The following is a 25,489-nucleotide window of genomic DNA, read 5'->3' on the forward strand; positions in this document are numbered from 1 at the left end:
GGGTTTGGCCTTATATCAGTTTTGCATGTACAATATAAACTGTATAATATTATAAAGTGTAAATTAAAGAACAACATTTAACTCGTTTTTCACATTTCTTTCATGGAGTTTATTATGAAAAATCAATTATCTTTCAGTAACTAATCTAATAGATAATAATCCATTTATTTGAAAATCTATTCAACATGGAGTACAAGTTTTGAGATCAAAATGATTCATTAGATTTCATTAACTCATACATAAACTATGTTGATTTCAATTGATCTGAAATTATTATCATCGGTTTTATTCATTTTTTACATATATACTAAAACCAAATTGTGTTGATTCTTTAGTGTATTTGTATTATATATATTACGAATTTCATCTCTTAAAAATGTTTTAATTAAATTAAACTACTTTTTGCTTATTGCAATTGATACTTACTAGCTAAATAAGCTAATTGTAAGTGAAGTTCAAAGACCAAAGTCATAGATATATAAACTAATTAACAATATTGCATGCGTCCTTTTAATTTATATCTATATTTCTATGGTAAAGAAGAAAGTAACACAAATAAATAACCCCATCCAACTAAATTTTGAACTGATTGATTTAAATACTCTGCTTGAACTACATTGCAAACTAGCTTAGGGACCCAACAGGCCAATACTATGAGTCTAGGACCATTTTAATGCGTTAAATATGAATTTAATTGCGCTGTACTAATTAGCAAGTACTAATCTTAACCTATTCATTGGATGCAATTATTCTCTTTTCTTTTCTTTTCCTTTTTGTGAAACTTGCAGTATTCTTCTTTTTAATCACTATGCAGTTGATTATTACTAATTTACTATTACTCTACACACCACACTGCTAATAGAAACTGGTAACAATTGGCCATAAAAGTTTCCGCATGTTAAGCCGTAAAAAGGCACCGCAAAGTAGTTAAGATGCATGGGCGGTCACCGCCCCATGTTTCATTAAGGGTTCATACTTCTTTTTAATGCAATTAGTTGCCTCTATAAATTTAGCGCATTGCTAGCCACCAAGGACACGTTCTCTCCAACTTATTTTCAATTCAGTCAGTTTAGTTATGGACAATACTTTTACTCTCATATATCATTGTTCATTTCAGTTCAGTTCAGTTGAACTGTTTTATGCTAAAGAGAACATGCCCCAAGTAAAGTTTAACTTATTTGGCAAAATTACAGTAGAGATTTTGAGTTTGAGTCTTATAAAATAAGCGTAAATATTAGATTAAGAAATTGTTAGAGTTAAGATCTAGTCAGGGTTCTTCTCTTTAATATAGTGTTAACTTTTCATTACTTTTTTTTTTTAGTATTACTATTAACATTAGCCTAAGTAGTTGATCTATTGACTATGCCCTTAAAATGAGTAGTTTGATTGACTTGCATATCCAGAGGAAGTTAAACTTGATTATTGAAAAGTAGTTTATGGCAATCAGCTATCAACTGAAAAAAAAAAATTTGTATACGGCAATTGTTACCAGTGGAAACACAACTCACTAGAAGTTCTACTTCACAAGTTGTCACTTCTCACAAATAGTTTTTTTGTCAATGTGTAAGAGAAATTTAGGAGGCTCTTCTTTCGAGTGTGGAAACTATAAACCATCTAATTAAAAGAACAAGACATTAAAAATGTTGTTCTATCTTATTCACAGTACGTAGGAGCTTGTCTTGGCAACCAACCGTTTGAGTCTCTTAGGGGACTCAAACGGGGGTAATTTGGTCATTTTATGCGTTGGAAGATTTCACGCGCGTGTGGCTGACATTTGCTTGGTACCAATGCTAGGTTATAATGGTACCATTCTCCGAAAATATTGATACCTTGGTACCAGTCCTGATAACAATTTGATACCAATGTCAGGTTATAATGGTACCATTGTGTTTTATTTTGGGTGTTTGAGTCTTTTTTGGACTCAAACCGTTGGTTACCAAGCCTTTCTCCAGTACGTAGTGACCAATTTTTTAAAAATTTATGCACCTTTTTCGATGAAATATAAAATGGCAGGAGCATTTACATATGCTAAGTAAAATAAAAAGAAAAAAAAAGATTTTTTTTTTTAGGGGAGATTCTTTTTTTATTGATTTGTCCTATTGAGATTGAACCTTTCCCTTTATTCCTAGTTGTATGTTTCTACGACATAATAAATCGTTTTTACGAAGGGATCCACCTTTGTTCTTTTCTTTGTTCTTTGATTTAAAAAATTTATTAATTTGATCTCCAAAAATATAAGCTCTATGAATCAGCACAATATTCTATAAGAGAGTGTTATTTTTTCAATCGAAATATTTGAACTTTTTCCTTATACATTCTTTTTTGTTTCTTTTTACTCGCTACTTTTGACTTTCAATCTATCCAATTTACTACTTTGACTATTAATATCTTTAATTATGTATTCGAGTGAAAAATTAATTTTTGAATTTTTTTTTTGAAAATATACATTAATAAAAATCCAACAACATATTATATTATAACACTTGATTATATCTAATAGTAAATAATACATGGTTATAAATAGTGAAATTTTCAAAATGAAGCGAGTAATTCGAAACGAAAGATTTATGAAAAAAATGAGGGAGTTTCTTACTCTAGTTCACACTTCACATACACGGATCCTTATTCCGTAGATCCAAAGAGTCAGCGACGAAACTGAAGAACATGGAGAGAGTTTTGTCTCCCTTTTCGGCTTTTAGCTAACTTTTTTTTTTGTTTCTTGAGCAATGCCAACTGATTCTTGGATATACGTAAATCTGCCCCTGTTGATTTTGTCGCTATATTTGAGCATAAAGTTTACACTACTATATGTCTACATATAGAACATTTATATGTGAAGCTGAAATATAATAATTTACCTATTACTAAAATAATAACTCACGTGTCAATGATCTCGTCTTATAGAATTTTCGACCTAAATCAATTTTCTTTGCGTTTTGGAGGTTTGATTGTTTTTCTAAAATCAAAACTATAAAGCTCTCGCCATATTTGATAACTCTCGCCATTCGTAACATGGAGAAGAAGAATGGGATTTTGATAGTTTTTAGAGTAGAGAGGAGATTGAATAAAATATGGAGAAGTTTTGCATTAAACTTGCTCAATTAATCTCAATATAATAAGTGCCTTTTATAGGCTTACAATAAAAAGTAACTAACCTAAAAGTTAGCCACACTACTAAGTAGTGGAAAACATGTCCTATACCATATCCTCCATAACTACTATATTCACTAATCACATTTTAATTATAAAATAAATTACTCACTAACTTACTACTAGCCACTAATCCAAATTGTTAGGAAAATCATTTGACTACTTTTGGAGCATAATCCAACACACCCCTTTGCTCCAAAAGTTGTAACAGCTATTTGTAACATCCTATTTTGCGTCATACCGAACCCACTTTGTCAACATTTCAATATGTTGATGCACATTATCTCCAACATTTTTTTTTTTTGATGCACATTATCGCCAATTTCACAGTTTTGATGCACTTCTCACCAACGTCACATTTTCGGAGCACTTCTCTCACCACGACCTTGTGAAGCACTTCTCTTCACCACGACTTTGTGAAACGCTTTTCTTCACCACGACCTTGTAGAGCACTTCTCTTCACCACGACTTTGTGAAGCACTTCTCTTCACCACTTTGCATATAATCACAAATATATTTTTTTCAACCACTCTTGCCATGGTGGTTTGCCCTACATTTTTTTTTCACTCATAAAACAGAAGATGGCCTGCAATGGCTTACTTCTTACTCTCTCTCTTTCTCTCTCTCTTTTTTTTTTTTTTTTTTTTTTGGCCTCCAAGGATCTAACCTAAAGCTCTTGATACCATGATAGTTTTTAGAGTAGAGAGGAATTTGAATAAAATATGGAGAAGTTTTGCATTAAACTTGCTCACTTAATCTCAATACAATAAGTGCCTTTTATAGGCTTACAATAAAAAGTAACTAACCTAAAAGTTAGCCACACTACTAAGTAGTGGAAAACATGTCCTATACCATATCCTCATAACTACTATTCACTAATCACATTTTAATTATAAAATAAATTACTCACTAACTTACTACTAGCCACTAATCCAAATTGTTAGGAAAATCATTTGACTACTTTTGGAGCATAATCCAACAGATTTAAGTATCAAAGAGATGGTGTAGTATGAGTTATCCAAATGGTTAATTTGGTGTCATTGATTTAAAATCGTCTGAAGGTGTTCATGAGTTATTTTGTTATTTAGTTTGATATGGTCTTAGTTTGTTGTTTTTCAGTCAGTTAGCTTTGGTGTTTCTCGATTTTTGGATGTGGTTGTTGTGTTGTTTCTTGATCGTTCTAGTGATGATATTATTAAGGGGTTTTTGTTGTGTTTGGAGCGTTTTGGTTTGGCATTTTCATGTATTTGTCTTTCAAGATGTTGTAGTTTTGGCACTTCATTGCTTGTATGCCTTTAACTCTATGATAAGTTTTAATGAAATGAACTAAATTATAAAAAAAAAAAAATTGTGCTATCTCTGTTTCTTAATACTTATACTTATAGAACCGACACATAAATCAAAGATAAGGAGAGAGTGAAACATATGTCACTATGTGATGAAGGCTTGCTTTGTATAATTAAGAATTTATTCAAAAGTGCAATATTGTAAATATTGTGAAATATCTCAAAAGAAATTATGTTGCAAGTATTAAGAAACGAAGTGAGTATTCAAAAGATATAGTTATGCAAATATCATATAGTGCGCATTTTCAAAACATCAAACTTTTATAATCCTCTATTATTTTTCACTACTTGCAACATTTTTCAATTATAATAAGGACAATTGATACATATAGTTTTCAATTATAATAATTAAAATTTCAGTATTGAAATATTTTCTTTGATCAGCTTTAAGACAAATTCATTTCAATTCAGTTCAATTCAAACTTATTCAGTAAAAAAAAAAACAAAACCTTAGATCGAGGTTAAAAAAACTACTAAGAAAATAAAAGTGCAGGTACTTTTATATATATTTTTGCCACTAATTAAGCACAATTGGTTTCGTATACTATTATTATTCTTTGATCGCAGTGTCATGAATGCGCTTGATTAATTAGATAATCAACTACTGCTCCACCACTATTTGTTTTGTTTTTTTTGGGATGGACCACATACTAATATTTCTTATAGTAATACTACTTATAATAGTATATCATACTAGTACCATTTAGATAGTTAGGACCACCTGATAATTGTTTTCCCTATACTAAAATTACATATTTACATGCCTCCTACTTCTAAGTCTTCTCTAGCTAGGTCCAAGTCTTTCTTCAAAAATAGTCCTCTCTAATTTAAATGTTCATTTGTTTCTCTCGATACAATTAGAGGCATCTTCTATCAATTAATTTAAGGCAACGATCCCCATTATTTAATGATATCAATAATGAACCGTCTAAGGCTATGTTTAGTTCACCTTATTTTTGCTTATTTCAGATCTAATCAGATCAGATCAGATCAGATCAGATCAGATCAGAAAAAATAAGTTCAGATCAGATCAGATCAGATCTGTCAGTTTTTAAACTCATTTTTACTATTAAATATCTTTCATTACATATTAGTAAAAATTATAATAATTGAATTTAATAAAGTATTCATTGAGACGAATCAAACAAGACCCCACATGACTATATTTTTTCTTTATATATTGAGAGAAATCTAAAAGATAAGATCTTGTAATCAGATCAGTTCAGAAAAAATAAGTTTAGATCAGATCAGATCAGAAAAAATAAGTTCAGATCAGATCAGATAAGTTCAGATCAGAAAATTTCAGGTGAACTAAACATAGCCTAAGTTTGTTGAGTTGCAATAAAATATATCAAATTTTAGTACAAAACGAAGTTTACTTAACCTTTTAGATCAATGGTATTCTCTCTTCTAAGATTGGGACATTGTTTTTGGCTTTTTTGCACTATATATGTTTCCTCAAAATATTTCCTCAAAAGAAATACCATTGATATCAACAATAAACCACTAGATATTTCCTCAAAAGAAATAACAATAAACCACTTATATAAATCATCAAATTAGAATTCATAAGGAAAAACTAAAAAAGAAATTTACGATTTGCAAATGGTAGTAGTATCTTTTAACTTTACACTCGATTTTATTTTAACAATTTCTATCGAGACTCGAGTTGTTTACATCTTCATTACAATTTAATAGAAGTGATAAAATGACGGTTTTGGTCGGCCCAGCCGCCCCTAATAAAATTGTCCACTTGTCTGGTCAGATAGGTCGGGCCATATTTAACGCCAATTTTTTGTGCTCAAAGCCTGCTTTTTCAGAACAAAATCGAGTTGAGCATTTTTTTATATATAAAAAGTCATTAAATTTTTAGGTTATGCAAAATCCGTCTCAAACCAAAAAATTTGGACCGACTCTGAACTCGGGTCCAAAAAATATGCCCAAGCCTGGACATTTTCGGGTCGGATCGGGCTCACTTTGACCAGCTCTACAAACTAATTGACATTTAAAAATAAATCTTACAATGTCTTTTTATTTATTTTTAAGGTATCCTTCACCTATTAGCTCCACCTGATCTTCATCATGTTCTTTAAAGAGTTTCGGAAAAAACATTAATTAAAAGATAGATATGAAATCCACAAGTACATAAGGTGAGACTTTCAATTGGCAATAATGAAGTTCCCAATATTGCTCGGTACCAAAAGAAACATATCTAACGAGCTCATGAGCAATAAAGTTTCCCTCCCATCGCACATAAGACCACCTAATCGAAATAAAATCTTTATCAAATTACAAAATATCTTCTAGAATAGAATCAAAATCCGAAAAAATAAACGGAATGGGAGACTGGGATTGACAATAGGATTCAAAGATCACATTGTTAATATTATGGGAACTGGCCAACTTAACAACAAACTGGAGAGCTTTTCCTTCGGCCACGGTCGGAGGCCAGGCTGTTAAGAACCAGAAAGCTAGATGTGTTTTAGGAGTATATTTTTGTATATCCGTAAAACAGAATGTACAGCCATATATATACAAGGCTAACAATAACCCTAAAACACCCAACTTCCTAAAATCACGTTATAAAAGATATACAAGATATTCCTAAAAGATAATAACAAATATAGGAAAATATATCACAATATTTCCTTAATACCCCCCCTCAAGTTGGAGCATGAAGATCACGAATGCCTAACTTGCGGAGAAGGAAACTGAACTGAGGACGCCCAAGAGCTTTCGTAAGAATATCAGCTAACTGGTGACCAGTAGGCACATAACAAGTAGATAAATTGTTAGCTAACAACTCATCACGAACAAAATGACAGTCAACCTCAATATGCTTCGTACGATCATGAAACACGGGATTCTTTGCGATATGCAATGCCGATTGACTGTCACAGAATAAACGCATGGGCCGAGAATGAAGTACACCAAGAGAAGATAACAAGGATTTTAACCACTTCAACTCACATGTAGTAACAGCCATAGAACGATATTCTGCCTCAGCAGAAGAACGAGATACCGTTGGTTGTTTCTTGGTTTTCCAAGAGACCAACGAACAACCAAGAAAAACGAGATAACCAGACAACGATCGTCGTGTTTTAGGACAAGCAGCCCAGTCACTATCACAATAGGCTGAAAGACACAAATCACTGCTAGAACGAAGAAGAATACCTTGCCCTGGGCTCCCTTTAAGATAACGGAGAACACGAAGAGCAGCTTCCCAGTGAGGAACCATAGGAGCACTTAAAAATTGAGCAAGAGTATGAACCGTATAACTGAGTTCGGGCCGAGTCACAGAAAGATAGACAAGACGACCAACCAAACGACGATAACGATCCGGATTAGACAGGGGCGCATCATTAACCAAAGCCAAGCGGTGATTTTGCTCCATCGGGGTGTCAATAGGCTTACAACCCAACATACCAGATTCACTCAAAACGTCCAACGCATACTTGCGTTGAGATAGAAAAATACCTTCGGAACTCCGAGCCACCTCAATACCAAGGAAATACTTAAGGACACCAAGATCTTTCATATGAAAATGAGAACTAAGGTACTGTTTAAAGCGGGACACAACATCAGGAGAAGAACCAGCAATAATAAGATCATCCACATACACCAAAACATGAAGAGAAACCGTGCCCTTAGTATAACAAAACAAAGAATAATCAGCATAGGAACGCTGAAAACCATAGGCAAGCAAAGCAGTAGACAATTTAGCAAAACATTGTCGAGGAGCCTGTTTTAAACCATACAGAGACTTACGCAATCGGCAAACCTTGGTAGGAGAAGAACATTTATAACCAGGAGGAAGAGTCATATAAACCTCTTCGTCCAAATCCCCGTGAAGAAAAGCATTATGAACATCCATTTGGTGCAATTGCCAATTGCGAGCGGCAGCAACAGCTAACAGAAGACGAACAGTACCCATTTTAGCAACAGGAGCAAAAGTTTCATTATAGTCAATACCAGCCACTTGGCGATTCCCATGAACAACCAAACGACCCTTAAGTCGTTCCACAGTACCATCACTAGCATATTTAATTTTATAGACCCAACCACTACTAATAGCACGCTTACCAACAGGTAAATCTTCTAAGGTCCATGTCCCATTGCGCTTAAGAGCGCTAATTTCTTCTTGCATAGCTTGACGCCAACCAGGATCTAGAACAGCTTCCCGATAACTCTTAGGCTCGACCCCCTTAGTAATAGCTGCAAGAAAACACCGATGTGGGGCAGAAAAATTATCGTAATTAACACAACAAGCTATGTCAAAAGGCTTACCAGACAAACAAGATGAAGAAATCGGAAGTGCAGTCGAAGTGGGGGGGTCTATATGGTCTTGAACAAGAGTCGTATTAGTAACATAATCGCGGAGCTTGACTGAAGAAGTTTTAACACGATGGCCAAGACCAAGCAGATCAGGGGGCGGAACAGCAGAAGTATCACACTCGATAGTTCCAATACGAACAGAAGAAGGCGACGGTATATCAGACATACACTGCCCACTAGCACGAGGAGGAGTGCTTGGGAGAGCGGACGTGGCAGAAGGAGGAGGAGCAACATCAAACACCTCAGTTACATCGGCCATGTCATCCCAAACTAAGGATTGGGTTAAGTATGCATTCCGTTGAGATGAGCAACATCAGTCATAGAATCAAAATAGGGAAAAGAATCTTCAAAAAATTGCACATCACGGCTAATAAAGAAATCAGAGGTGTCTAAGTCAAACAACCGCCACCCCTTTTTGCCAAAAGGATAACCAACAAAAATACACCGTCTTGATTTTGAATCAAACTTATCTTTACGATTTCTATTAGTAGCGTAAGCTAAACACCCAAAAACACGAATATCCGTATAAGGCGGAACAACACCATAAAGACATTCAAAAGGACTTTTGCCATTTAGAAGAGGAGTAGGAGTCAAATTTATAAGGTGAGCAGCAGTCATCACACATTCCCCCCAAAATGACTTAGGTAAACGGGCCTGTAACCGAAGAGCACGAGCTACATTAAGAATATGACGGTGCTTACGTTCCACCCTACCATTCTGCTGAGCAGTATCGACACAACTAGTTTGATGAAGCATCCCATTTTCAGCAAAGAAACGATGTAGACACAGAAATTCTGGGCCATTATCACTTCGTAAGACCTTAATGTGTTTATGAAACTGAGTAAAAATCATAGCATGAAAATCCTTAATAAGTTGAGGAACCTCATTTTTTCCCGTCATAAGAAAAATCCAAGTAGCTCGAGAAAAATCATCAACAATAGTAAGAAAGTAACGTGCACCACAAGTAGCAAGAATTTTATTTGGGCCCCAAATATCACTATGAATCAAATCAAATATGCTTGCAGCTTTATTTGTACTTAAAGAAAAAGAGTTACGAGGTTGTTTCCCCATAAAACAAATCGTACAATCAAGATCACAATGTTGTGAACACAAACCAGCTAAACCAGGCAAACTAGAAATAACTTTAAGAGACGGATGACCTAAACGACGATGCCACAGAAGACTCAAATCATCCAATTTGACCACTTTATTTGCTGCAGACAACGAACTACCAACTGGCTTGAAAATATAGACCCCATTAGACCGCACTCCCGCTCCAATCAGGTTCGTCAAGGTAAGGTCCTGTATGAAACACAACTTGTTAGTGAAAATTACAATTAATTTTTGTTGCTCAAGTAACTGAGAAACGGACAACAAACTACATGTAAAACCCGGAACATACAAAACGTTTTCCAACTGAAAACCATCCGACAAAACAACTGTCCCTGCTTTAGTAGCCATAATACTTTTCCCATTAGGTAAACCAACACGAGAAGATACAGTCCGTAAATCAATAAACGCATCAAGATTACCAGACATGTGGTTAGAAGCACCCGAATCAATTAACCAATCAAAGGAACCATACATACCACTTAATTTTTCGGAAGAAGAAGACACCTGAACACCTTTAAGAGCACCTATTAGTTGCTGAAATTGTGCGTCACTAAGGGTGGGAGTGCTAGCGCGATCGATATCACTCACAGATGAAGAAGAAGAAGGCCGAGGACTACTGCCAACATTGCCCGCAAATTGTGAGCCTCCACGTGCAGCAGACCGACCACGACCCCCCCTGCCAGCGCGTCCCCCGCGACCGCGACCAGCAGGCCAGCCCACGATCTCGTAGCAGGTTTCCTTGAGATGGCCTTTGCGACCACAATGGCTGCAGACACGCTCATCTCCTTGCGGCAGACTAGGAGAACGTACAGCAGTAGATGACGAGGCAACAAACCCAACGGCATCAACCTCGGTCTACTCGTGAGAAGCCGAAACCAACTGTTTTCTTTCATCGGATATGATTTTCGCATAGGCAACGTTGATGGAAGGAAGAGGATCCTGCATTAGTAAACCAGAAACCAACGTTCCAAATTTCTTGGAATCCAAACCCAAACAGAACTGATGCAAGTGTTCGGTTTCTTGAATACGGATGTACTCAGATGCAGCAAGACAAGTACAAACTGGCAGTTTACTATAAGACATCAATTCATCTTGCAACTGACGTAATTCACCAAAATAAATAGCAACCGAACGACCATTTTGACGACAATCTCGAATTTGGTTCTTTAACTCCAAAATACGAGGACCATTACCAAGGGAATAACGATCACGTAAATCGTCCCACAGGGACTTAACATTATCAGGAAAACGCATAGTAGAACGCATAGACACATCTAACGTATTAAAAATCCAAGCAACAAGCATAGAATTAACAATACCCCATTGAGAAAAATCAGGAGATTTGGAATCCGGTACCGTAATAGTCCCGTCGATGAAGCCCAATTTGTTTTTGGCACGCAAATTATTACGAAGGGACCGAGACCAAGCTTCATAGTTGTCGCCTTTAAGAAGAATAGGACTGATCACCGCACCCGTACCTTCACTGGGATGCAAATAATACTCGGTGAAAGGTTCATAGCGAGAACCAGAAGGCTGGGGAGCAGCGTCGGAACCCCCTGCCATGGAGGGTACACGTACACGAAGGAACCAAAAGAAACGCAGCGGAAAAACAAGCACAACCCAAGAACGAGGTTAAGCTGATACCATGTTAAGAACCAGAAAGCTAGATGTGTTTTAGGAGTATATTTTTGTATATCCGTAAAACAGAATGTACAGCCATATATATACAAGGCTAACAAGAACCCTAAAACACCCAACTTCCTAAAATCACGTTATAAAAGATATACAAGATATTCCTAAAAGATAATAACAAATATAGGAAAATATATCACAATATTTCCTTAATAGAGGCCACCACGCTCTGATGAGACGACGGACAGTAGAGAAGATGACATTACGCAAGTGATCTCTTACGACTCCTCCAAATCTTGTCCAACCATCCTCACCAACTGATGCATCCGAAATTATCTTCACAATATTCTAATAGTATAAAGCAAGGAAATCTTATTTTTAAAAGGGATTAACTTGTAACCCAAACGACAACATTAGAATGAGTATCTAACAATTGCTGGAATGTAATTGTTGAGAAGATAGTCTTCCCAATCAATGCACTTGGGATCAAAGTTGAAAATTTCTTTCTCTACATTATTAGCTTTGGCCATTGTTATCCTTAGCTTCTCGGTGTTCTTGTCATCAAAGCTGCATGCATATTACAAACAATATCATTTTCACGTAACACTCCTATAATTTGCCAAATTATAACATATTGATGGAATCATTCATTGACGAAGGTTGTATGAAACAAAGATATGATACAATACAAAACAGCAAAAGCATCAAATTTAAACTACAACTATCGTTTATCATAGTTATGCTGAAGAAACTTTTTTATTATTTAATTTGATATATTGTATTTATTAGTTTTTTCACATTTTACTTCCCATAGTGTTTTATCTAATAAATTAATTTTAGTTGAGTAAGTAAAAGACTATTAAGTACTTACATGCCATGAAAGATCAAATAGTGTCTGAAAGTCATTGCCATTTGAGCTGTTACTTTTAATTCCATCTCAAGCTTATCTTGGTTAACCTTGATACGATGGCAAAATGTTGTATCCACTAATTTCAACATCTGCAACACAAAATCGAAATCAGAGATGCGTAAAAAGTGAAACTAACATTTTTGTACATTACTTTGTTACGTGGTTAGATACACGTGCACCACAAAAGTGTGCATCTTAGTGACCATCTTAGGGACAAATTTTGCTAGTAAGATGAAATAAGTAAGCAGCTCAATAACCCAATTACCCAATTGTATACATATTTTCCTCAACATAGAGAGGAGGTATAATGCTCCTTGTTTGTCAGATGAAATTAATAAGCAGCTCAATAACCCAATTGATACATATTTTTCTCTAACATAGATATAATGCTCTTGTGCTCCTTATCCGTTATTCTAGATATAACGATTGAGCTAGAGGTGATCAACATGGCCCGCCCAAAAATGGGCAGGTTTTGGACACGATTTTTAGACCCGCAGTCCGGCCCGACCTGTTTTTTGGCAAAAGAATATGGGGCATTGGCGACTTGAATATGAAAATTTAGACTAATTTTTGGTTGGTTCGAAAATGGCCCGAAAAGCCTCGCAGGACCCGACCCGAATTAGCGGGTTTTGGCGCGAGATTTTCGACCCGACCCATGATCACCTCTCGATCGAGCAGAAAAATCATAAATTTTGCTGAAAAAACAACCCAAAAATAGAGATCGATACAGAGGACAATAATGTAGCACAAAGAAAATATAGGAGAATTTTATAGAAGGAATTTACTTACTAATCTATTTTGCATCCACCTATAGAAACAATGTTAAAGATATTATTGATGATGATTATATCTGGAAAATATCGCAGTAGTGAAAATTTGGGACGATGAACACACCATTAACTTCGAGATATGCTGGAGCATAAGCATTAGAAAATGAAGTCGACACTTCACTAATTTGGACCTCTTAACCTTCACAGGCATTCCTTCACTGATCCACGGGTTTTTGATGAAGTACTGAAAGTTGGTGGCAACTAACTTACTTAGAGTTAGAGGGTTTCGCAATGAAGAACCCACTTGATAAATTGTTAGACAAGGTTTGTTTGCATTTGCCACCATACTCATAATTGTTGAATTCACCACCATATCAACTGGGATCTGCAAATCAACCCAAATGCATGAGACCAACCAGGGGCGTTTAAGGCCATGTGTAGGGTGAGTAACTGCACAGGGTCCCAAAATATAAGGGTCCAATTCTATTAGTTGTCCGTCCAAAGAAAAAAAAAAACTAAATCTAATCACAGGTTGCTCGTTGTTTTTTGCCAATTTATCGAGTGTAATGTTTAATGCAGATTCAAAGAGGTTAATTTCTATCTGGTGTTTTGTTTCGTCTCTTCCTATTCACTAATTTTTTTAAACTTATAATTAAATTTAGCACAGGACTCCTAAATTGTACGAGACGTAGACCAACTAACCAATTTATTGAATATCTCCAACAGTCCAACTATATATAATACGAGTTCATATATAAGGATTGTTTATTTACTTTACCAATCATCAAATTATAAATATAGTACTATGTATGATCAAAGTTAATGCTTAAAGTTATTGAAGTCAGTTGGCTTTCAATATAGAAAGGCAAAGGCAAATACTCTCAAGAAATGGTCAAATTAACTTACCATATCGAGGATAGTATTACCATCAGCGTGTGTAAAATAGACGAGTCCTTTGCCATATACCACAGAAAGGATGGCCATACTTCTGTCATGGAACAAGAAAATAAATATGAAGCAAAGAGAACCAAATCCATATGAATATTGGCTATCAATTTCACTATAATCAATATATATGATCAAAATGCGTGAGGAAAATAGTAGACTGCACCCTGTAGTGTTGCCTCCTCTTATTTAATGCTTATACGGTGTACTGTCAATCTGTCATGTCATAGGGGCATGTCATTTTTTTTAGAATACTTTTGTTAATCACAAATATGAAGAAAATATTTCTAAGAGATTTCGAACTTTTGACTACGTACTCACTTTTGTTAAACTATGGAGAGGAGAGGGGAAGTGTAGTAGCGGAAGCATAAAACACAAAACACATATTGATATTATACTTTAAGGATCAAAATACACACTACACTTCACCAATTAAGAACTCTCTCTATGCCATATATATAGGCTCACAAACTAACTTAACAAACAAACCCAAGACTCCACTATGGCACTACTCCACTAACCCACAAACATGCTTTGACCAAATACATGCAACAACCAAAACCACTAATAAACTTACCTAAAGTTTAAGATAGGATATACATCTACTAACGTAAGCCTAGAATGAACGACGTAAGACTAGGAATTACAATAACTTGCTGCAACTAACTTCTTGTTGACTTTGAAACATAACACCAACAACTTTATTGTAAATTCTAATGACTTGTTTAACAATTTAGAATCAATCTTAAACAACAGTAGAATAATGAATTGAAGAAAGCAATAAATAGACACAAAAGAATCTTAATGTGGAAACTCGAGAACTGGGAGAATAATACGAATATGCAATAGGAATCAAGATAATGTTTCAATAATGGTGATACAAGCTCTCAAGATTTCTCTACAAGCTAAATAACTACAGTAGGATCGGATATTTTGTTTGGGCGGGGGTTGGGGGAAGGGGGCTGCTGCGGTGGTGGGGAGGAGGGCTGCGGGGGTGGGGGAAGGGGTTGGGCTGTAGGGGTGGTTGGGGAAGGGTGGTGGTTGGGTGGAGAGGGTTAGGGTATTAGTTTAGGCTTTTAGGGGTTAAGGATAGGGTTAGAGAGGATTAGGATTTAGGAGAGTTAATGAGGATTAGAAGGTGGGATTAGGGATTGATGACTAACGGGAGTCTAATGCGGTTAGTAATAAGAGTAAATTAATGTATTTTTTAAAATGTCGGGGTATATGGTGAATTTGGAAACTTATGATGGTATATGGTGCATTTTTTTTTGTCAAGGGTATATGGTGAAAAATCGATTAAATTAATTAAAGTTATCCTAAAAGACTAAAAGTTAACTAATACTTTTTTTGGTATTTTTTTAGTAAAGGAAGGGAAAAGAAAGGAAGGGAAAAGAAAAGAAGAGAAAATAAGAAAGTTGTAGTTTCCAATGTTTGGTATAATTGGCGGATTTAAGAGTAATCACATGTTTGGTTGTCATTAGTAAAAGGAAAGGAAAGGAAAGAAAGGAAATAAAAAAAACATGGGTAAAAGGTTGTTCGCTTTCTTTCCTGTCATTCTGTCAAATTCCTTCGATTTTGGGAGGAAAGGAAAATAAGGATTTAAGAGTATTTTTTTTCCTTTCACTTCATCTCCTTTCCAGTCAAGCCCCTCTTATTTTCTTTTACTAAACATAAGAAAGTTTGTTTTTACCTTTCCCTTTCTTTCTTTTCCATCCAAATTCTTGCTACCAAACAAAGCCTAAAGATACCCTAAATTAGGAAAGAGAAATGTAATTAAATGAATAAAGGGCTCTTTGTAAGCAAATGAAAAGTTTGGGTCTTCTTTAAAAGCTTAAATACTTACCCTTTATCTTGGATCCAACCAGGAAAGGGATCTTTGAAAGTGCTGCAAATCATGGTAGGGCGAACAATAACTACTGGTAGCTCTCCTTTGTGTTCACAAATAAGCATCTCGGCCATTGCTTTTGTAAATGTGTAAGTATTGGGCCAACCATGCAATTTTGCTCTGCAATATGACCAAACAATCGTCGTTATGGCATAACAATACTTTACAACAATATGTTATTCCTTTCATTAATATCAATGAATTGATAAAATTTATCTATCCACTAGAGATTAATGGTGCTTGGCCCAAACTCTCTCCCGAGGTTAATTTTTCTAGTCAGTTTTCTTTTCGTTATTAGATAAATTATTGTCATTTTGAGCTCTCTTTGGAAGTAATCAAAAAGTTTTCTTTTGTATAGTGGTTTATCTGGTTTTATAAAAATAGAGTGATTTTTAATGATGAGGGCATTAACCCTCGTTGTGCTAGTTTCCAAATTAATAGTTTTTTTGCTCACTGGTCTAGGGTGGAATGTGATGTAGGTGTCTCATCCTCTGCTTCTTCTTATTCTCTCAAGATTAATCTCCCCCCGATTTCTCGAGCGGGTACTAATCTCATTTGGTCCCCTCCTCCTTCCAATTTTTGCAAGCTAAATTTTGATGGTTCTAAACTTAGTAATGGTAATGCTTCCTTAGGCTTTGTGATTAGAAATAGTGCAGGAGAAGTTCTTCTAGCTGGTGCAAAGTCTTTGGGTTCTCAAGTTTCTATTATTCAAGCTGAGGCTTGGGCCCTTAGTGAAGGCATTAAGGGAGCCTCTTTCCTTAACATATCTCAGCTCATTGTAGAAGGAGATAACTTAGGGGTCATCAATTCTATGAAGAATTCTTGGTGTATTCTGTGGGAGAATTCTAACATTGTTAAAGATGTAGGTGTGGATGCTCTTCGGTTCCAGGTGTGCGAGTTTCGTCACTGGCTCACTGCTTTCGCGAAGCTAACAAGGCTGTTGATTTCATGGCTAGGAAGGTGCATGACTACCCTTTCCTATTATTTTAGTTTCCTCCTTATTGTATGAATTCCCCCCTTATCATCTGAAAGGATGTTTTAGGCCGACCCCGGATTAAGGTGCTAGTCTACGCTTGTTCTCCGAAAAAAAAATCTACCCACTAGAGATAAATATTAATAATTAATGAAACCCAACTCAACATAATCAATTACTATTTTTTTATTGTTTGTTTTTAATGAATAGTCCACCCAGTGAGTATATGTAGCAATTTTCACTATAACTATATTATTTGACAGTCTAAAAGTCTACATTTTTGCCTTTTCGTTTGTTGGGAATTTGGGATGCTAATAGGCATTAGGTCACGGCTTAGCTCATGAGTTACTCCATGTTGCCTTCCTACTAACCAAATAAAAAAAAATTCATCAGTCATTCATCAGGGCGAGGTTAACGTACACATTATTTTATATAGCAACTATTAGTAAATAACTAATAATATCATCACGTATTTTGATTTAATTAGTGGTTAAAATTTAGTGTACATGTTTGTAATCACGGGGTCAAATCTCATACAACACATTTTCCATTTTTTTTTATTGTTCGTGGAATAACATGAAGCTAAAAAACACTCTTAAGGAAAAACGACACGTGCCGTCATTCCTTATTCCGGAACGCCTTTTAATATATTAGTATAGATAAATGATGCAATTTTTTTTTGTCTAATCTTCGTATATATTACGATTTACAACTACAACATTTTCCAAATTAACAACTTTTTTTTGAGTCATTAGAAGTCAAATAATTTCAATAACAGAAATTTAGTTCTTCGTTGACCTATCAAATAAACAAATATCATGTAGAAGTAAATTTCAAGGTAAAATCTCATATTAGCTAGTAATTAGTAATATCATGTACTATGTTTCCCTCTAACATCAGATATCACCTTTTTTGGCCAAATCGTCTCATGCTATCTCGGATTTTTATTGTGGAAACTCCCTTGCTTGTGAGATGATCCAATTTTTGGTCAACCAATTTTTTTTCCTCATCAATGTCCAATCCAGCTATTCCACTTATTGCTTCTGGAATAAGCCCTGCCTTTTGTTTACTCACATAAGCTGGTGAAACAAGACTTTCATATTTAGTAGCAATAAAAATCAAGTAGTGCTCGTTGTGATATTATTCAGTAAAGAAAAATAGGGAAGGTTTGTTGGTCTGATCCTTTAATTAATCCTTGTTAGCTAAAAATAGAAGCTTTTTCAGAACGAATTTGCCTGTAATCTAGGACTTCTAGGTGTGTTATGGAGGGGAACCAAGCCGGTGTTTAAGGGTGTTTGGCTCATTTGCATAGTTGCATTCTAAGGGTGCGTTCTATTCAACTTATTGGACCTAAACTTATTGGAACTTATCTGAACTGAACTTATTGAACCTGAACTGAACTTATTGGAACTTATTAAACCTGATTGGACCTGATTCAACTTATTGGACCTGATTGATCGAACCTGATTGGAACTTATTGGACCTGATTGAACCTGATTGACCTTATTGGACCTTATTGGAACTTATCGACCCTAATTGAAACTTATTAGACCTTATTGGACCTGATTGAAACTTATTAGACCTTATTGAACCTGATTGAAACTTATTTGACCTTATTAGACAAAAACATTGACCATGAATAACATAAATATTACCACTAACGTAAATACCACCCCTCAAAATTTTTTATGGAATTATAATTATTATAATTCGTCCTTTAAAAAATAATGATTATTAATTATCTCTTATGATAATTAATTTAACAAAAAAATTACTATTTATATATTTGCCTATACATAACTTTCATCACTAATATATCTAATAGTGTTGTTTTAATTTTATAAAACACTAGTAGAAAATGAAAAAATTAATTTTATAAAATACTAGTAGTTACTAATCTAAGACGAGCAAAAGGCAGTGAACTATCATTGTGAAGGGCTTGATTATGGGCCTGATTCTCCTTTTCCTAATCAATGAAAATAAGCTGAACATTTATTGCTAACAACAACTCCTTCATTCATTTCTTCACCTTTCTTCACCTTTCATTTATTTGAATGTTACTAGAAGAAAGAGAAAAAAATGTTCAAAGTCACAGTAGCTTCAACACCTCTCAGATTTCTTCTCATTACTTCTCCTTTCTTCTCCTTTCTTCCTTCTGTGTTTTCTTTTTTTTTGTTCAAAATCTGCATAACACGAAGCCATTCTTCGTCCTTCAATTCTTCATCTGAGCAGCTTAATTATTTGACCATGATTATAATAGTTATTCAATAGCTTAATCTGCATAACATTCATATCTTTCATAGTAACGAAAACATGTTATCTCTAGTTATTTAAAGACGAATTGCAAAATATTGTAATTATTATTATTATTATTATTATTGTTAACCTTAATTATTTGACCATGATTATAATATTATTCAATAGCAATATGAATAATCAAATAATAGACAATAATACAAGTATAATACTATACATTGTGGTATTTAATAAAAAATTCTAATAATAACATAATCAGCTAATAGTAATATGAATAATAAAATAATAGACATAATACAAATAAATAATAAAATAATAGACATAATACAAATAAATAATAAAATAATAGACACTAATACAAGTATAATACTATATAATCATTGTGGTACTTTAATTAAAATTCTAATAATAACATAATCCGCTAATAGTGATACGAAATTATGAATAACAAAATAGTGGACAATAATACAAATGTTTATTAAACATTGACTATTTGGACCTTATTGGACCTTATTAGACCTGATTGGAACTTATTGGACCTTATTAGACCTGATTGGAACTTATTACACCTGATTGGAACTTATTGCACCTGATTGGAACTTATTGGACCTTATTAGACCTTATTGGAACTTATTGCACTTATTAGACCTTATTGCAACTTATCTGAACTTATCTGAACTTATCTGAACTTATTGGACCTGAAACTTAATTTTTTAAGTTGAACAGAACGCACCCTAATTCGAGCCGAGTATGTCCCAAACTTTATTTTACACAATTTAATTTGGAAAAATTTACGAGAGAGGGTCCAATTATTACCCATTTTCTTTTATAATAAGTTCCAACTATAGATTATTCCCTGTAGGTTTTAAGTTTACTATCTTGTGATTTTCATAGTTCATGAGTTGCTTATAACCGGTTTAAAAGGTAATATTTTTAGACGTTTGCAATCTTCGAACTTCCATCAAGTGACAAAGACCTATAAATTGGGACCAACGTTTAAAAATCTTACATTCTAAACTGGTTATAGGTAAGTCAGAACCTATAAAAATCACAAAATGGTAAACTTGGGACCTGTAGATAATAATCCATAGCCGGGACTTATAAATGAAAATGGGTCATAGTTCGACTCCCTCATGTGAATTATTCCTTTTAATTTTCAATCTCAACTTAACTTAACACTTAAATTGAGTTAAAAAAAATTATAACATAATTTGAAATTGTTTCATCACGAATCATATTAGCTCATAAAATATGACAACGGCTCTGTTTGGCATTACTAGCTGAAAATAAACTGAAACTGATAAGTTAAGTAAAACTGATAAGATAAAACTGAAATTGATAAGGTGCTGACACTGATAATGTAACTGATTAGTTTAACTGTTTGGCAAAATTAATTGATTAAGTTGATAAATTATTTTAGCAAAATTAGTTGTTGTCAAAATTTTGGAAAGATTTTTCAAAATTTCAGTCACCTGATCTGATTGTGAAAAGGTAAATTTTTTAACTTATCATTTAAGTCATTTTAGCCACCTGAAATTTTATTTTAGGTGCTCCCCAAACACTACTAATCATTTTAGCACCTAAAATATATTAACACCTTGTCATTTAATAAGGTAGCTAAAAATGCTTCCCCAAACAGAGCCATCCACCTTAACATTATACACATTGTCATTTGTCCCTTCTTTGAAATCCATGTAAAGCACAAATGCGGCTCGAAGGCTCCCACCACTTAAAATTAGGTTTCACCAATAGTACTTACTCTACTTAAGGGGAATGAATTGAAATTTCAAGAACTTCAATTCTACTAACCAGTTGATACATGAACAAGGATTTGCAATTTCGGGCACGTCTTGGCGAATTGCAAGATATTTTTAGCACCAAGGGTGTTGATTCCCAAAGCCGAATCATACCTACATCATAACTCTCAAGATTAGATAGATGTTGACATGTACTTCTTTTATAACGAAAAACTAACAACGATTGAATATTTTATTTCTCACAAATAATACCAAATGTTGCTAGTAATTTATTTCGGAAGGAGTAATATATATAAACTTAAAAATATATTGATAGGAATATAATATTTAGAACCCTAATAACAACACACGTAGTAATAATATTTCATTACCTCTCCTGGAACCTAGTCCGTGCAGCTCCATGAATAATAACATCAATTTCTTTGTTTATATAGCTGTTGTCATTTAATCCAAGATTTATTAATGATGTATCACCATCAACCGGAGCTAGTTTTTCAACTATGAAAGAATCGAACTCTGCACTTTGTGTTTCTCTCAGAAGCCGAAACAACTCCTCCCTTAGGATCTATTATCAGTAGAGTAGAACTATGTGAGAAATAACATGCATGCATGCATATAATTGCATTGCTTTTCACGCACGTCAGTTGTGTTTTACCTTCACCGATAACACTTCTTTTGCACTTTACTTTAGATGCACTTTAATCAGGTTATCAACACGAGTTGTAACCAAATGCATATACTTCCTCAAGCCCTAATTCCATGCAACATTTACTCATCATTTACATAGTAACCACTATTTATCTACATCCTTATTTTATATTATCTCTTAAATGTATAAGAAAAAATATCGTCAAGTGTAGTCGTATTTGATATGTCTTAATAAATACTCGATCCCTTTGTTTTCTTTTGTTAGTTGTTTTTATTTGGAATTGGAAAATAAACCAATACAACTTTAAAAAAGGAAAGACCGGCCAGTATTTCAAATAATATAAAATTAATTAATATTAAAGCCTCTACCCCTTTGAGTTATTGTATGTTAGACGACCAATAATGAAAACAAAAGCTTGAGGGGTAAAAGAGCAAAAAATGACTACCGAATAATGTGGAGCACATTTATTGCAGATTGAAACCAATGGAAAATTGAAGTCCTAAAACTGCACTACGTATATATTCAAAGTAAACAACATACTGAAGTTCACAATGGGAAATACAAGAACAACAAAAGAAAATGGATGGATTACTTTCATAATACCATCTAAGAAACAAAGGAATGCATTGGATAGTGCGTGGACATGAAATGTCGCATATACTTCATCCGTTTTTTTTTTTACTTGCAACACGTTTGACTTTCTCACTTGCCAACACATAACTTCAATCATTAATATCTTTAGGTAGATTATTAAAAATTATAAGCATTAGACGATTGTCGGAAAATATGTGACACGAATCTAATAAAATCCCACATGGATATGTTAATCCTGAATAATGAATCACCAAAGATAAACTAAGTAGAGTTTGTAAATAGTGTGAAATTCAAATTGTTGCAAGATAAACTAAGTAGAGTTTGTATTGAATGGTTGCTTGTAAAACGTTCTGGGAATAAAAAGTTGTCCACTATTTAGCCCATTTCCAAACTATGGAGCTGGGTTGGGGGTAGTCGGGATGCTGATGTACCGGAGGACGTGGTTAACAATACTTAACATTGCGTTTGTAGATATAAATGCTTAATCCTCTTTGGGTTTTCCCCTCCAAAAATATAAAAAATTAATATACTTGGAAAATTCCTTTAAAAATTTACTTTGGAAAGTTATTTTCAATTTTCATGAATCCCCTCAAGGCTAAAACGGCCTTTATTTTTTTGGGTTGTAAAGGTTGCATCAAAAATATTTTTTAAAAAAAGTTTCAACTAATTATTAGGCTCGGGATATGCTCCGAGTAAAAAAAAATTTATTTATTAATATTATACATTGAAATGATACACTAAATAATAATTGGCCTAGTGGTTAAGACTTTAGTATACAAATTTAAAGTCACGAGATCAAACCTTATGCTATGCAACTTCTATTTTTATTTTATCATATGCATGTGAATTATATGGAGTAAAATACTCTTAGAGAGTACGCCATATGACACCGTTCCTTATTTAAAAAATGTCTTTTGAAATATTAGTATAGATGACAATGTAAACATACCTCATCATGTAGTCTTTCAAGTGCTGACTTGTTGTCTTTGGCTCTTATAAGAAGATATAATTTCTTCACATTTGGCTGAACTCGAAGTATCTTCTCCACTAGTACTGCACTCATTTTAAAAGAGAATTAGTTATTAGGCTCGGACTATACCCCGAGTAAGAAAAAAAATTCATTTATTAATAGAATACTTTATGATAATAACACTAAATACAACTTAGTCTAGTGGTTAAGATTTTAGTATATGTACTTGAGGTCTCAGCACTGAAAGAAGGAAGTTTAGTGCGCGTGTTGGGCCCCACATGCTTCGTCGCTTGGCTTTGCGCTTTTGTCGACTCCATAAATTCTGGTTTTGGGATTTTGGGTTTGGAAAATATGGATTTCGAATAAAAGCTCATGGTTGGTGGTTGGGAGAGAGAGGGAGGGGAGAGGGCAACTACGGGGGTGGGGGGGAGAGGGGGACTATGGTGGTTGGGTAGTTAGGGTTAGGGTTTAGGGTGGGGTGAGTTGTTAGAGGGTTAGGGTTTTTGGGTTGAGGTTAGAGGGCTTAATTAGGGTTAGAGGGTTAATGACGAACAGAAAGTAATTGACATTGTTAGTCATTGAGGGTATTTCGTGAATTTTATTGAAATAGTAAGGGCACTGGTGCATTTTATAAAAAGCAGAAGTATCCCATAAAATTTTGGAAAACCACAGGAATACATGGTGAAAATCGAAAAATCAAAGGTACGAAAATAGATAGAATTCGTAAAGACTAGAATTTTTTGCACGCGATGCGTGCTTGGATTTTTTTCGAAACAAAAACTCGATTTTCTTCGGCATAAGAGTCAAAATTTGAGCATTAGACATACAAAGTATAATTGTTTTTAGTTGCAAAATTTGATTGGTTTATAATCTGTCACTTAAGTCTCTCACCATTCTTTTTTTTTTTTTTTACTTTTCAAAGTTAAATTCTATGAACAAAATAGAAATTTTATTGAATTTGTTTATGATTTCTAATATTATAATTTTTTAGTTGATTTTTGAATTAAGTACAGTATTTCATAAATTGTAAAGAAAGTGGATACTTTTATTTCAAGACAATTTTTTATAGGTTGTAGTTTGTAAGTGAATTTTTAATTTATAAAGTTTCCTCATTTTAGTGATTTGCATAACGTAAATTATGCAATTTTATGATTTTAGTTAACTTATGAGTGATTGTTATAATTATAATTTTAGTATTTTTGTTTGAAGCCCCCTTTGATTTGTAATTGAATTTGCGATTTAGAATAGAAAGGGGGGCAAAATAGGCATTTCAAAAGAGGACATCATTACTCCCCTCTTCCCTTATATAATAGAGATATAAATATTTAAGTTAATTATCAGATAAAAGTACTAGATTTTCGAATAGGTCAAACAATATGTTAAGATACCATCCGTATGTAAGATAAAACTAAAGGAACACAATAAACTATTGAATAAAGTCTATTCTATTTAACTTATTTTAACTTATTTCAGAAAAAATAAGATAAGATAAGATAAGATAAAATCAAATAAGACAAGATAAGATAAGATGTTAGATACATAATAAACTATCTTATAAGATCAGATAAGACAAAATAAGTTGAATCAAACATACTCTAAAAATGTATGAACAAGAACATTATTAAGTTAGACTTTTTGGAATACTTCTCTCCATGTGTAGAAAATATTAGTTGATTAATTGGCATTCAATTCAAATTTTACCCATAAAAACTAAAAAGTAACAATCCCAATGCTTATTTTAACAAATTTCATGATGGATCCCATGCATTGATCACACGAGTTTAAAATCTAGTGTAGATTTAAGGAAAATGAAAGTCACCTTTTCCGAGGAAGCCAGTTGCTCCAGTGACTAAGATTGTTTTGTTGCAAAGGAACTCAACTGCGTTTCCCAAATTCATTTGAGAACAAATAATTGAAGCAGAAAATCAAAGAGGAATAGAAGGTTTTAGTACTGAAAGAGAAATAAGGATTCTTAAGCAACTTATGTGAGATGGCTGCCGTGGCTCTTCAAATAAGGGTGCTACTATATAGGGAAAAAAATCTCGTTTTTTTCGTTTATTATGTGAGTAATTATGATGAGTAGGTATGGAGATGGAAGTTAATTTTCTTTACATATATATAACAATATACTACTTCTGTTTTTATTTAGTTGCAACATTTACCTTTTTGCACAAACTTTAAGAAATAAGAAAAGAGAGTATAAT

At 33.8% G+C, this 25,489-nt stretch overlaps 1 protein-coding gene across 2 annotated transcripts; it reads right to left on the bottom strand.

The window, feature by feature from the left end:
- Positions 1–9,831: 9,831 nt before the first annotated feature.
- LOC104900340 (alcohol-forming fatty acyl-CoA reductase) lies at positions 9,832–25,270 on the bottom strand. 2 transcript variants are annotated; one of them, XM_057396427.1, is made up of 10 exons: positions 25,105–25,270; positions 23,265–23,368; positions 21,444–21,637; positions 21,125–21,225; positions 17,967–18,138; positions 16,045–16,206; positions 14,163–14,241; positions 13,381–13,641; positions 12,448–12,575; positions 9,832–12,143 (listed from the first exon to the last, which is right to left on the bottom strand). In XM_057396427.1, the coding sequence occupies exons 1-10, from the start codon at positions 25,181–25,183 to the stop codon at positions 11,990–11,992; spliced, it is 1,434 nt and encodes a 477-aa protein (XP_057252410.1). In that variant the 5' UTR covers positions 25,184–25,270; the 3' UTR covers positions 9,832–11,989. The 2 variants fall into 2 exon arrangements, with proteins under 2 accessions (XP_057252410.1, XP_010686048.2); XM_010687746.4 differs by having other exon boundaries at positions 14,163–14,244.
- Positions 25,271–25,489: the final 219 nt, after the last annotated feature.

The sequence above is a fragment of the Beta vulgaris genome, chromosome 7, assembly GCF_026745355.1.
Source record: "Beta vulgaris subsp. vulgaris cultivar EL10 chromosome 7, EL10.2, whole genome shotgun sequence".
Classification (NCBI taxonomy): domain Eukaryota; kingdom Viridiplantae; phylum Streptophyta; class Magnoliopsida; order Caryophyllales; family Amaranthaceae; genus Beta; species Beta vulgaris.

Excerpts from the sequence above, each read along its gene's own strand:
- LOC104900340 (XM_010687746.4), bottom strand. The coding sequence starts at position 25,183 with ATGAATTTGGGAAACGCAGTTGAGTTCCTTTGCAACAAAACAATCTTA. Across the intron at positions 21,638-23,264 it reads TTGAAAGACTACATGATGAG|ATCCTAAGGGAGGAGTTGTT; the intron begins GTATGTTTACAT and ends TACTGATAATAG. Across the intron at positions 18,139-21,124 it reads CCTTGTTCATGTATCAACTG|CTTATGTGAGTAAACAAAAG; the intron begins GTTAGTAGAATT and ends TTGTTTCACCAG.